At 40.6% G+C, this 15,311-nt stretch overlaps 1 protein-coding gene across 13 annotated transcripts in view; it reads left to right on the plus strand.

The window, feature by feature from the left end:
* The window catches only part of SP100 (SP100 nuclear body protein), an 80,316-nt gene that overhangs the window by 53,340 nt on the left and 11,665 nt on the right, over positions 1-15,311 (plus strand). For 10 of the 13 annotated variants that reach the window (XR_014830206.1, XM_021075662.2, XM_021075663.2 and 7 more), the window contains 5 exons: positions 1,680-1,745; positions 6,341-6,388; positions 7,723-7,827; positions 9,534-9,676; positions 11,916-11,955. Coding sequence is in view for 10 of the 13 variants with exons in the window: in XM_021075662.2 (XP_020931321.1) it covers positions 1,680-1,745; positions 6,341-6,388; positions 7,723-7,827; positions 9,534-9,676; positions 11,916-11,955 (402 nt within the window). In the remaining 3 variants the exon portion in view is untranslated. Of the gene's footprint in view, positions 1-1,679; positions 1,746-6,340; positions 6,389-7,722; positions 7,828-9,533; positions 9,677-11,915; positions 13,840-15,311 lie in introns of those variants that run through there. The other 3 variants (XR_014830207.1, XR_014830208.1, XM_085000663.1) reach the window with 2 other exon arrangements.

A 15,311-nucleotide genomic window follows, 5' to 3' on the forward strand; every position in this document is an offset into this window, starting at 1 on the left:
ATTTGTGGGTTCTTCAGAGACCCCCCTTTTTAGGGAGAATCCCATCTGAAGTTCCCTGGATGCAGGACATCCAGCTGACTGCTTACCACTTCCAGGAGGTCCACACCCTTCTTGGGGTCACGTCTTTCATCCAAATGATCCTCCTGGACAGACTATCTCTCAAGAACTAATGGTGCGTCTCCTTTCCCCGGGGAGACTCGTGAAAACTGCACCTCTTCATGGCTTGTGAGAACCACGCCCCTATCAGTGGGTGTGGAGGTGGCTCACAAGACGGTCACCCTCCCTAGACTTTTCCTGGCTTGAGTCTTTAAACATCTCTGCCTCCCTCAAACTCTCAGAGAAACAGATCAATACCTTGACACTGAAGCCTTCTCACTTGCCTTGAGGAGAGGTGAGCCCTTAACTCGAAGTCTAGGGCAAGTCTCCGGTGTCAATAGATAATATTTGGACAGAAACCCAAGAATAGTCATGCTACTTCCTGTGGGCTGGGGGTATTTGAGGGAAAAAATTCATAAAGAATAATTATTAGCAAGTCTTAAACCCCAAATCTCCTAGTTAAGGAGAACTCTGGTAAGCTGAATGAGACTACTTTTAAACTTTTAAATTTTTTGGCCTCAACAGGTTTGATGAAAGGTGAATCAAACAGTACCAGAGAAAGATATAAAGAGTCAGAAGAATTTTTTGTTTGCTTAAGATGTCTATAGCTGAACAAGCTCAAATTGTAGTCTCGTCATTGAACAGAGGAAAGAAGCAGAGAGAGCCAAGGGGGGAAAGAAGAGAAGGAGGGTGGGGGGGGAGGGGAGCAGAGAGAGGAGAGAAGAGGAGAGGAAAGAAGGAAGGGTGTGTATTTCATGTCCCTGCTTTGGAGATCAACACATTTGAACACGGCACTCGGGAGATTTACTTGCACAAGCCTCACCATCTTTCCACCCAAATCCAATCACCTGCTGAATCTGCGAGCATGTTACCCTGAGATAGGGTTTCAATTAACCCTTCCTTGATATCCATAACGCTGAAGTTTTGTGGGACTTGAATTTCTATTTCTACAAATTTCCCTTGGGCAATATTTTCTTGGTTAGTTCTTTAGATCCTTTTCATATTTTCAGCCCCAAAGCCTTCATTTGGGGCCAAGATGATGGCTAGTGTTTTATCTGTGTAGTTCACCATCATATCTCCCTAGACAATGAAAATTCTTGCGTTGCTGCCATTGATTCTGTCTCTTAACCAAAAGAAATCTGCATTGTTTCACTTAATTTTTAAATTTATGGATGCTTCGGTTTCTTCCCTGGTTGTGGGGGTAGTAAAAGTCCCTAAAATAAACTAGCAGATATATGGGTCTTACGGTCATGTCTACTATATCATGAACACTTAACAACTGTTAGCGCTCATCGTTATTATTCTCACAATGTTCCTTGAGATACGAGGAATAAAACTGTCAAATTTCTTTAACTAATGTAGATGCAAATGCACTTGGATTAATATGAGGTAAGTTGCAAAATCTAGGATAAACCCAGGTTAACTATCAAAGGCTTGGTAAATGCAAGTTTATGGGTTATATATTTTTCTTTATGTAGTAGGCTCTTGAAAATTGATAGTAAAATGGAAGTTTTGAAAAGCACTATTATATGCAATACAACTTTTCAGCAGCATCTGTTTTATTATGTTTTTTATTTTCTCAGAGAGAAAGAGAGGCAGACCTAAAACTCAGAGTAAAAGAGCCCCAAAGAAAAGAGGCAGACCAAGAGGTAATAAATAAATATATACATATAAATAAATAGATTTTCGATAGCTAAACATCTAAATTCTCAGCTTTATTCTGTGCTTTTAGTAACAAAGCCATTTCTCTAATTGCTTTCTGTAGCTACTAACTGTTGAGAAATATATCAGATTTAGTCAACTTCTAGATATGACAGGGAGAAAAAGATGATATTGCAAAAAAGTAACATGGTAATGAACCCGCAACCAGAACCCAGGACCCAGGGCCCCTGCAGTGCTGCCTCTGATGAACTAATAACTTTTGAGGCTGGAAATAGTTGTAACCATAAACCACTGTGTGACTCCCAAGTGACATAGCTGTTCTTCCTCACGCCCCATCCACCGTAAGGTACGCGTGTGGACTTGGGTCTGTTGCTTCTCCTCTTCTGCCTCAGTTACTCTTACGAAAAGGAAAATAAACTGAGATAATAAATAATAATAAAGACACTAACTGCCCACCAAAACCCCGTCCAGCTTCACACACAGCTTCACATTCTCTGTATCTACCACTGGACTCAGAAATGACCATGGACAGCACTCTTGTCCACTTCATGAACGCAGAGCCCAAGGAGTGACTGCAGGAGCAAAACCAGTAGCTAATCATTCTGAAGTTCATCTTGAGACCTTTACATCTGTTTCTACAGAGTCAGATTTTCAGTTCCGACCATCCCTCCAATACCCTGTCATGTAGAAGTTCTAAGAGGCAAAGCTTCCTTTCTTCTTTTCAAATGACTTCAGATCTCCACTGAGCTTCCCTTCCAGCCAGGAGAAAACTGCTGCGAAGGAGAAGTGAGGCAAGCAAATCAGACAGACACCATCTCCTGCTCGGCTACCCCATCGTGATCCTGCTCACAATTCAGCCAGTCCCTGACTCACATCTACAAATTTGCCAAATCTTAGACAAATTACAATCTAAAACTCTCTCTAGAAAAAAGATTGTGACTAGAAATTTCCCACTAACATAGCAGAAACTATATATTTTATCACCTCTCAGTAGTGAGTGATGGCCAACATCCTTGGGAATGAAGACATTGCATGGTCCTTCTGAAAGCTTCACTCCTGCTGCAGTTACTTTGTTGCTCTATGTGGTTCTTTTAGGAAGAGCATCTCTCAAGAATACCCAGTTCAATTCCTGCAACAGGGCCCCTCACCAGGCCATAGGAATCACACTTCTTCGTGGATTCCCTTGCTGGCTTCGCTCAGCCCTTCTCTCACCCAGAATACTCTAGCCATGACTTTCATCTTTATGCTGCTAAAGATGAGTCTGGTAGTCTGATGTCCTGAAGGACTGAGATCCACTTCCTGTGTGGATCTTTTAGCACATTTTCTCTTGGTTTGAGGGGCATCTTCACCTGACATTTCTCTTGAAAGAAATGTAGCCTCTCTCTGTGCAACAGGGCTAGACTAGCACCATGCTTTAGGATATATGCGTACTAGTCTCCCATTGCACTGTTCTTGTATGTTGAGGACTCTCTGAAACTCTGAGGCAAACAAAAGTTCACCCAAACATCCTGATATACTTTTTTGCCCATAATTATTATTCCCAACTGTTAAAAAAATTATTTTTAGGAGTTCCCGTTGTGGCATAGTAGAAACAAATACAACTAGTATCCATGAGGATGTGGGTTTGATCCCTGGCCTTCCTCAGTGGGTTAGGGATCCAGCATTGTTGTGAGCTGTGGTGTAGGTTGCAGATGTGGCTTGGATCTCGTGTTACTGTGGCTGTGGTATAGGCCAGTGGCTATGGCTCCAATTCAACTGCTAGCCTGGGAACTTCCATATGTCATGGGTTTGGCCCTACAAAGCAAAAAAAAATATGTATTTTTAAATTACTTTTTTCATTTTCCTGACCACATTATTATTTTTAAGAGTTAATGTAGGATTTTAGTGTTAGTAGGTGGTAATTAAGATGGTAGACCCAAAATAGTTTAATCCCACTGTATCCAGGTGTTTTACTTCCTAGATATAAGAAAACAACATGGTGCCGGCTAACATGCAAATAACCACTGTAAAATTCAGCAGCACTTTATTACATATGGATCTGTTCTTCAGACCATATATCTGAAAACTGAGCTGTAGTACAAGTTTCTGTTTGTTTGCCCTCAACTTGTTTGTGCTCAACAGGCTTCAATGAAAGGAAAGTCTAGCTCACCCAGAAGATTTAAGCAGAAGAGAAACAGAGCAAGAGAATGTGTGTTTGCTGATAACAGCTACTTTTGTACAGACTCAGGTTATCACCAGGGCAGGGGTTTCAATTTCATCGCTGAATGGAAAAGGAGAGCAAGGAGAAAGTAAAGAGAGAGCCCAAGTGTCTGCTCATACAACACTGGGCTTTGATTCTTGCAGGAAAAGAGAGAGAGAGACACATGCAGTCAGAACTGGCCATTTTTCCAGGTACACGTACGACTTCAGCATCATTTAGTGACAAGAGAGGACTTCCACAGAGAGCCACACCTGTGCAGATAACCTTTTATAGCTGGCAACTATTAACCACCATACTTGACACAATCATGTTCTTTGAAAGCAATCAATCTAGAGCAATTTGTAAAGAAAATTTCATCTACTTTGAAGTCTACCTTTCCCCCATTTCACTTGTGTCTCTTAAGTCATCAGGATCATAGCAATGCTTATGATTCTTTCATGCAGATTTATTTATCTTTCCTCTCAGTGTCCCTCCACAATGTCTTGATAAACTTCCTAAGGGCAACATCTTATCAGGTTGAACATGCTTAATCTTGGGGTGTGATCTCTTTTTTTTAAATTAATTTATTTATTTTTATTACTCAAATGAATTTATCACATCTGTAGTTGTATAATGATCATAACAATCTGATTTCACAGGATTTCCATCCCACAGCCCAAGCACATCACCCCACCCCCCAAACTGTCTCCTCTGGAGACCATAAGTTTTTCAAAGTCTGGGAGTCAGCATCTGTTCCACAAAGAAGTTCCGTCTGTCCTTTTTTCAGATTTCACATGTCAGTGAAAGCATTTGACGTTGGTGTCTCATTGTATGGCTGACTTCACTTAGCATGATAGTTTCTAGGTCCATCCATGTTGCTAAAAATGCTGGTATTTCATTCTTTTTGATGGCTGAGTAATATTCCATTGTGTATATGTACCACATCTTCTGGATCCACTCCTCTGTCGATGGACTTTTAGGTTGTTTCCATGTCTTGGCTATTGCAAATAGTGCTGCAATGAACATCGGACTACATGTGTCTTTGTGAGTCGCGGTTTTCTCTGGATAGATGCCCAGGAGTGGGGTTGCTGGATCAAATGGTAGTTCTATGTTTAGTTTTCTGAGGAATCTCCATACTGCTTTCTACAGTGGTTGCACCAATTTACAATCCCACCAACAGTGTACTAAGGTTCCTTTTTCTCCACACCTTCTCCAGCACTTATTGTTTGTAGACTTTTGGATGATGGCCATTCTGGCTGGTGTAAGGTGGTACCTCATCGTGGTTTTGATTTGCATGGGGTGTGATTTCTTAAGGGATGGGAATCATCAATACATTTTTCATGGGGCCATTTTTATTTTGAAGAGATTTAAACACACACACACACACACACACACACACACACACACACACACTTGAGTAATTGTTAGGGCAAAGCCCCAGAATATAAGATAGTATTATCAATCTGAAGGTTTTTGTGTTTGGTTGAAAGATTCCTTTCCAGGATCATCTGGCCATAAGCTATGTAAAGGAAAGACTAGTCATGATTGAGTATCTGGGGAGGATTTTTCTCCTGGATCCTGCATAACCCAAATTAGCGCCTCAGCATGCCAGTGATAGGCACAGACTGATGGGCATATACCTTCAGCAAGAAATCATCCACACCGTATGCTTGACTTCAACAACCAAGCACGTTGGCATAGTGGAAGACCTCAACATGTACCGAGACATGACTCCCTCTTTTTTTTAGACACAATCAACACTTAAATTACATACTATATTCTTCTGAGGTATCCTTCAAGTCCACACTTTGTGCTATCTCTAACCCTACACTTTTAGAACTTGGGCACCAATTTTATAAGCTCCCCTTCATTAAGCTAGTTTGGAAGACCTTAGTCATTTTTGCCACCATATTTAGTACAGAAATCTTTTTTCAAGTTTAGGTTGTAGTAGCTATCTGACCTACAGAGTCCGTCATGAATATGAGTAGAAGAAATTTAGAATAAATCTCAGTTAAATATCATGTTTGTAACTAGCTATATCTAGGCCAGTTCCACAAACTATGGCCCACAGGGCAAATTCAGCCCATGAGCTATTTTGTAAAGAAAGTTTTATTGGAACTTATCCATAGTCACATCTTTTTATTTATATATTACCTATACATTCTTTCAAAATACAGCAGCAGAATTGAGGATTCACAAGAGAGGTGATGGAGCACTGCACCTCAAACATTTATTGTCTAGCTTTTTACAAAAAATGTTGCTAACTCCTGATCTCACAGTTGATACTTTTCTTGACGTATTAGATATGTTCCTGAAAAGTCACTTTTAACTGTTTTTGGAAAACACTGTTGTTATTTGCAATGGTATAAATGAGACATTCATGTTATTTTTCTACTTCCTCAGGGAAAAAAACAGCCAACACTGGGCCTCGGAAAAAAGGCAGAAAAAGAGGTAAAAAGAAGTGATTAATACACTTAATAATTAAACATCTGAATTTTTATTTTATACTCTATGTTCTGAGTGATTAGTCAGGTTTCTTAATTGGCTTACAATGCCAATAACAAATGTTAGGATATTCATTGTTCTTGCTCAATTTCAACAACATGACAGGATGGAGGTAACAGCCACTCCATTGATTAGCCAGCTGATCTGTGAGAGATCCCAGGCCTCCTTGGGCCTGTGCAGGCCTCCTCTCACTTACTATAACTTTTGAGGAGTGAAATATAAAGAACAAACATAAAGGGAATGGCTCACATGATATTTAGCTGATCCTTTTCTTGCACACACAGAGCCAGAAGCTCTCCACCAAGGAAGACCCTGAATAGGAAGACTAGACCTGTGTCCTAATTCCAAAACTTCCTTTGACTCTGTAACTTCAGCTTGTCACTTGTTCTTTTTTGCTTCAATTTCCTCTTCTTTAAACGGTGGGTGGCAGGTGAATTAGACTGAGAGGCCTTCTACGCTAATCCCAGCTCTAATAGAACCAACTCTGGAAAGAATGTGGCCAACCCATCCTTCCCCTCCAGAGAGGAGCCCCAACAAGAGTCTTTAATGGATCGCTTCCATGTTGGTCAGAAGAGCAAGAGTCGGTGCTTCTGCTACTAAATTCCAAGACTTTCAACATCTGCTTCAGAGTAATCGGATCCCAGCATCCTACCCCAAAGATGCCCAGAGGCCCTCTCCCCAAGCCATTTGTAGTTTCTCCTAAAGCACCCTGCCCTGACCTTTCCTTTAATCCATGGAGGAGTCACACATGAAGGAGAAGTGAAATAAAGCAGAGAGCAAGGAGGGGAAGACAGACACTATCCTTGCTGGGGGCTCCACCACCATCCTGCTTTTTTCCCCAGTTAAGGCCTCATTTGGGGAGAAAAAATTAAAAGTTGAGAGTTTTTTCTCCATCTGCATAACTTCAAAGCAATAGTATGACTAGAAATCTTCCTTCCAAGAGCAGGAAAAAAAAGTATCAGGTGAGAGGTAGCTGGGACCAGCAAGTGTGGGAATTCAGATCCTTCTCACGAGGTGTGCAAGTAGGATTTTAGATGAGTAGTTATGTTGTGAGCCACACAGGATGTCCATGGGAGTGGAGGATGATATTATCTTTATGTGTCTAATCTGCCATAAAAGAAAGGCTTAGAAATAGAACTAATTCATGAGGGAAGTCATTCCAATACATTTTAAATTATAAAGAAAGACCTCAAGATGGGCAAGGAGAGACAGTGCACAGTCAGAGAGGAAGATGGAATCAAATAATAGTAATAATAATAATAAATAATGCTTCCTTGCAGGTCCAAGAATTCCCAGAGTAGAAAATATGGATTTTCAAAGTCCTCAACTTCCCGTGACATGCGGTCCAGCAGAGGGGGTTTTATATAAGAAGAAAATGGAACAAGGTGGGTTTCATGGCCTTCTGCTCTTTTCAGCTGGAAAATGCCCATGTGACTAATACACCATTTGGGGAGTAGACGCCTGTGTCGGGGCTCTCTAAGACCATCCCCAGGTTTGGAGAGTCACTAGGAAACTCAGAGGAAGCAGCATAGAGTTGAACTCATGGCTGTAATTTTCTTCAAGTGAAAGGATGCAAAGCAGCAAAATCAGCAAAAGGAAAAGCCACCTGGGACAAAGTCCAGAGGAAACCATGTACCAGTTTCCAAGAGTCCTCTCCCAGTTGGGTCACCAGGAAGCCCTTAATTCTTCAGCCATGAACTGTAACAACACATGTGAAATATTGTCAGAAAGGGAAGCTGCTCCAAGTCTAAGAGTCCTGGGTTTTTATCAGGGGTTAGTTACATAGGTGCCCTCTGCCTAGCACAAGCCTAGACACCACACTCCCAGAAAAAAAAGCAGGTGTTCCGCATAAACCATATTTTTGTATTTTAGGCACAAGGAGCCACTCTTTTAAGTTCCAGGAGTGGTGAGATCCCTCCCCAGATCCAAGTTCCCAGAGGCCAGGCAAGAGCCAGCCTTGAAGCAGGCCTTTCAAAAGAAAGCAACCTCTGTTCTGCTCTGTTAGATTTTTCCACACAGAATCCCAGAGACGCTGGAGGAAAGGTGGCACGTCTACACTTTTAAAATTAAGAAACACGAGCCTACCAGTCCATCTCCCCTTTCCCCCATGGAAAAGGTCCGCATGTGCCCATCCAGGACCCAATACCAGAACTAAGGCTTCAATAACAGGGCGGAAAATGTGCACATTTGAGAAATCCAACGGCAACCTTCATAGCCCCCTTCCCTATAGCGTCTGTGTGGCCTTGTGCTAATTGAGAGGCGCAGAGGATTTTGACTCACAAGACCGGGATCCAAGTTGCAGCTGTACCAAGAGAGTCTATTTCATATGGGCCAAGTTACTAAGTCTCCTAGTCCTCTACAAAATGGGAATAATAAATAAGACTTTCCTCACCATGTTATAAGGAGAAAAATATGAGATTAATAGGTATAAAATACTTTGAAAATCAGAATTGTAAAGTACAGTACAAATGTTTACCTATCCTAATTGATCCCCCCCTAAAATATTGTTCTTTAGGCACCAAGTATAAATGTTTACCCAATGACTATATAGCACATGCGTACTTTAACTTTTCCCACTGGATAACATTTCCATAATTGCTCTTAATGTAAAATAGCCATGAGTTCAAAATATGAGAAATAATTGATTGCCTTTGGCTGGATGACCAGCTTTTGTACAAGACAAAGCAGATGTAGCTGTAGTGACAGTTGCCACACAGCCTCTCCTGTGACCTCATTTGCCCCCTCAGAAACTCAGCCCAGCTCTATCCCAGGTCCTAGAGAAGGGAAAGGAAAGAATCTTGCCCATTCTTCTTTAGACTTATCCATGTTTTTCTCTTTTAAATATAGTGAAATTTTTTTTAAGTATTGGTAGTAATTATTGTCATTGCATGAAGGTCAAAGTGCGCACACACAGCAAGAAGTCAACTTCTTCCCCCACCTTTGAGGCCGCTGTGGGGCCCTAGGGAGGGAGCTCAGCCCTCCTGCTGCCCATTCTGAACCCAAAATGAGTGGCCCAGACCCACATAGTGGGGAGTTAAGTTCTGGGGTTTTCATAGTCCGGAGCAAGACTCAGCTTGTCTTGGTCTAACAGGCATCTGGCAGAAGTGTATAAAGAGCAAGAATGGAAAATGGTTCACCCTCAAGGAATTTGAAGCTGAAGGAAAGCATGACGCATCCAAGAACTGGAAGATGAGTGTGCGCTGCGGTGGATGGCCCCTAAAAATCCTGATTGAGGTATTCCAGTGACAAAGGGTTGAAATCAAGGATTCAATGTCACAAGTCACCAACTTCCAGCTTTAGCAAAATTTCTCAGTGTCCAGAAAACTATCATGATACCCTCACCCCTTGCCCAAATCACAATGCATATATTATTACTAACATTCCATGTGGATGCTATCCTTGCTGTATTACATTACAGCTTAATTTTCTAAGTGCATAAACTCTTACACTTTTAAAGGTAGGAGAGTAAAGTGTGGTCTTGACTCTGCCACTAATAATTGCCAGTGTGTCATTTGGCCACTGGAAAGTAATTTAAATTTGGCAGAGGAGGGTCTTAGACTTTTGAGGGGGCCCATGTTTAAGGTAACAATCGTAGAACTATGTATCTGAAAACAGTACATCAGAATGGGTGTTTTCTGGATTACAGAATATTGCAACATTATTTTTTTGAAAGCCATCTGAAATTCACTCTCAAAATCTCTTTTAAAATGCATATCAAAATATCTCCTTGGTCCTCACATCAGCCTGCTGATGTGGACAAAGTGGGCCAGGTCTCTGTCACAGGTGACCCTGTGCCTTCTGACCTTTTCTATCACATGCTCCAGGTTGTCCTTCCTTTCGCCACTCTAGTGAGGAAGAAAAGCTCTTTGTTCAGCAAATATTTTTTGAGATACATCTAAAGCCACGGGAACTATAAGATGTGATCCCAGTCCCTAACCAGGGGGAAGGCTGCACATTATAACCACAGGACTACACGGCTCGTGGGTACCATAATGAGAGCTGCTGCAGGAAGAAATGCAGCCGCTTGGGAGAGTGAAGGTCATTTCTGGCTTTGAGGTTAAGGACAGTTCCATGGAGCAGGTCGCGCCGAGCTGGGTCTTAAGAATAGTCCTAACAGGCAAAAATGTAGGAATGTGGAATTCTACATAGACAGGATAGCAGGAAAATCCTCCCCATGACTTGTCAAGAAGTTGTGGGTAATAAGCCTCAATACATGAGCTGGGCTGGTTATAGAGATCTTGAGGCCCAAGGAAGGAAACTGAACCCTCCATTTAATCATGGGGGAATCATGGGAGGTTTGAGTTAGGGACTGACTAACAAAGCTGAGATAGTGCTTTAGAGGCATGAATCTGAGCAGAGAGTGCAAGATGGATTAGAGCGTGAGGTGCTTTACCCCATGGAGACTTCAAAACACCTTCTCCACCTTTCTGCCAGAGCCACCCAACTCAGCCTGCAAAGCTCAGCTCAAATAGCATGGTCTCTGCTGAAGTCCTTTAAAATTCACTGAATTTGTGTCCTATTGTGTGTGGGAAACTGCTATAACAGTTTCCCACACACTTAGTGCCTTAAAACAGTACAAATCTATTGTCTTACAGTTCTGGAGACGAGAAGTCTCAAACTAGTTTCACTGGATTCAAGGTGTTAGCCGGGCTGGCTCCTTCCAGGGAGACTCTGTTCCTTGCCTTTTTCAACTTCTAGAGCAGCCTGCATTCCTTGGCTCATGGCTCCTCCCTCACATCCTTCCAAACGCTTGCTCTGTCACCACATCTCCTACTACTCACTCTGATCTTTGTATCCCTCCCCTCTTATACTTGTGATTACATTGGCCCCACCTGGATAATCAGAATCTTCTCCCCATTTTCAAGCTCCTTCATTTCATTGCAGCCTTAAAGTCCCTTTTGCCATGTAAATTAACATATTCATGGGTCTGGGGATTAGGATAACATTTGTGGGGGGGGGGGGATGGACATTATTTAGCTTACCACACTCTCCCGTCTCTGGATCCCAAAATACTCTGTAAGAGTACAGTTTACACTTTATCATCCTGGCTTTTCCCATTTGTCTACCCAAAGGCTTGGATACCTTGGTGTGCCCAAGGCCACTGATGGGGCCTGACACCTGTCAGTCACTCACCAAGTGTGTGCCAATGGAGTATGCAAGGTATAAAGACGCAAGCTAGAGGGATCCTAGGGGAATGGAGAGGAAGTGGTGAGTGTAGAAGAGGTTGTGTGGGAAAACCTGGCAAGACTTCATAAGGAGAGCAAGAGAGAGGGTGCAGTTGTTAAAGGTGAATTTAAAGCTGAGTCTGGATAACAAAGAGCAGCATGTTACAGGTTTAGAGTGGCGATTATTTTGCACGAAGATAGCTTGAATTTATGTTGACAATGGGACAGGAGTGGAAGGCAGTTAAAATTACTGAGCTCACAAAGTAAAGACGGGACACATCATAGCATGAATCTCATTTCTCTTTCAGAATAGACATCTACCAGTCCCTCCAAGAAAAAGAAAAAAAGGTAATTCACTCCCACCAATGTCTCATCTACAATATTGTTGAATTTCCATCTCTTTGGCCTTATTTTATAGTTTCTAAATTAATCAATTATGATGAAACACTATCTTAAAATTAGACATAAATGTTTGGGCTCACTGTTAGCCATACTCATTAAGCAAAAAAAAAGGGAGAGGGCTCAAATTAATAAAAGTAGAAATGGAAAAGGAGAAGTTACAATTGACACCACAGAAATACAATTGACACTGCAGAAATACAAAGGATCATAAGAGGCTACTACAAGCAACTATATGCCAATAAAGTGAACAACCTAGAAGAAATAAACAATTTTTACAGAGATACAATCTTCCAAGACTAAACCAGGAAGAAATAGACAATATAAAATGACAAATCACATGTACTGAAATTAAAACTGTGATTTAAAAACTTCCAAAAAACAGAAGTCCAGGACCAGATGTCTTCACAGGTGAATTTCATCAAACATTCAAAGAATTAACACCTATTCTTCTGAAACTCTTCCAAAAAAATTGCAGAGGAAGGAACACCCCCAAGCTTATTCTATGATGCCACCATCCCTGATATCAAAACCAGGGATGAAAGATAAAGACACCATTAAAAAAAGGAAAATTATAGGCCAATATCACTGATGAACATAGATGCAGAAATTCTCAACAAAATATTAGCAAACTGAATCCAACAACATATTAAAAGGATCATACAACAGGATTAAGTGAGATTTATCCTAAGAATGCAAGGATTCTTCAATATCCACAAATAAATCTGTGCAATACACCATATCAGCAAACTGAAGAATGAAACCATATGATCATCTAAATAGATGCAGAAAAAAACCTTTTGAAAAAACTCAACCCCCATTTTTGATAAAAATTCTCCAGAAAGTGGGCCTAGAGGGAACCTACCTCAACATAATAAAATCCTTCTATGACAAACCCATAGCTAACATCATTCTCAAGGGTGGAAGTCTGAAAGCATTTCCTCTAAGATCAGGAACAAGACAAGGATGCCCACTCTTGCCGCTTTTTTTTTTTTTTTTCTTTTTAGGGCCGCACCCTCGGCACATGGAAGTTCCCAGGCTAGGGGTCAAATTGGAGCCACAGCTGCTGGCCTATGCCACAGCCACAGCAACAAGGGATTTGAGCTGAGTCTACAAACCACACCGCAGCTCATGGCAATACCAGCCCCCAATCCACTGAACAAGGCCAGCAATTGGACCCACAACCCTAATGGATCCCAGTCAGGTTTGTAAACCACTGAGCCATGAAGGGAACTCCCAACCACTTTTATTCAACATAGTTTTGGAAATTCTAGCCTAGCAATCAGAGAAGAAAAAAAAAATAAAAGTAATCCAAATTGGAAAAGAAGTAAACTGTCACCATTTGTAGATGACTTGATACTACACATAGAAAAGTATGATGATGCTACCAGAAAACTGTTAGAGCTTATCAATTAATTCTGTAAAGTTGCAGGAAGCAAAATACACAGAAATCTCTTGCATTTCTAAATGCTAACAATGAAAGATCAGAAAAAATCAATTAAGAAAACAATCCCATTTACCATTGCATTAAAGAGAGTAAAATACTTAGGAATAAACCTACCTAAAGAGACAAAAGATCTGTACTCTGAAAACCATAAGATACTGATGAAAGAAATTAAAGATGACACAAACAGATAGAAAATATGCCATTCTCTTGGGTTAGAAGAATCAATATTACCAAAATGACTACACTATACAAAGCAACCTACAGATTCAATACAATCCCTATTAAATTAACATAACATTCTTTACAGAACTAAAACAAAATATTTTAAATTTTTTATGGAAACACAAAAGACCCCAAATAGCCAAAGCAATCTTGAAAAAGAAAAATGAAACTGGAGGAATCAAGCTCCCTGATTTCAGGTTATATTACAGAGCTACATTCATCAAAACAGTATGGTACCAGCGCACACACACACACACACACACACACACACACACACACGAAATATAGATCAATGGAATAGGACAGAAAGCTCAGAAATAAAGCCAAGCACCTCTGCTCAACTAACCTATGACAAAGGCGAAAACATAAAATGGAGGAAAGATGGTCTCTTCAATAAATGGTGCTAGGAAAACTGGACAGCTGCATGTAAAAGAATGAAATTAGAACATTCTCTAATACCATATACAAAAAATGGATTAAGGACCTAAACATAAGGCCAGAAACTATGAAACTCCTAGAGGAAAATATAGGCAGAACACTCTCTGACATAAATCACAACAATATCTTTTTTGATCCACCTCCTAGAATAGTATAAAAATAAATAAATGGGACATAATTAAACTTTAAAGCTTTTGTGCAGTAAATGAAATCATAAAAAAAGACAATCCACAGAGTGGGAGAAAATCTTTGCAAATGAAGCAACCAACAAGGGATTAATCTCCAAAATATACAGATATCTCGTTCAGCTTTACATCAAAAAAACCATACAATTCATAATCTCCAGAGTTTATATACACCTTCTGCAGCTCAATACCAAAAAAAACAAACAACCCCATCAAAAAATTGGCAGGATATCTAAACAGACAATTCTCCAAAGAAGACATATGGATGGCCAAAAAACACAATGAAAAGATGTTCAACATCACTCATTATTAGAGAAATGCAAATCAAAACCACTCTGAGGTACCATCTTACACCAGCCAGAATGGCCATCATCAAAAAGTCTACAAACAATAAGTGCTAGAGAGGGTGTGGAGAAAAAGGAACCCTCATACACTGTTTGTGGGATTGTAAACTGGTGCAACCACTGTGGAAAACAGTAAGGAGATTCCTCAGAAAACTAAAAATAGAACTACCATTTGATCTAGCAATCCCACTCCTGGGTATCTACCCAGAGAAAACCATGACTCGAAAAGATACATGTACTCCAATGTTCATTGCAGCACTATTTACAATAGCCAAGACATGGAAACAACCTAAATGCCCATCTACAGAGGAGTGGATCAAGACATGTTACATATGCACAATGGAATATTACTCATCCATTAAAAGGAACGAAATACCAGCATTTTTAGCAACATGGATGGACCTAGAAATTATCATGCTAAGTGAAGTCAGCCATACAATGAGACACCAACATCAAATGCTTTCACTGACATGTGAAATCTGAAAAAAGGATAGAATGAACTTCTTTGCAGAACAGATACTGACTCCCAGACTTTGAAAAACTTTTGGTTTCCAAAGGAGACTGTTCGGGGGTAGGGGATGCGCTGGGGTTGTGGAATGGAAATCCTATAAAATCAGATTGTGATGATCATTGTACAGCTATAAATGTAATAAATTCATTGAGAAATGA

Source organism: Sus scrofa, chromosome 15 (genome assembly GCF_054392235.1).
Source record: "Sus scrofa isolate SSC_HxYL_T2T_F1_AM1 chromosome 15, Sscrofa_HxYL_maternal_Yorkshire_Landrace_v2.0, whole genome shotgun sequence".
NCBI lineage: Eukaryota > Metazoa > Chordata > Mammalia > Artiodactyla > Suidae > Sus > Sus scrofa.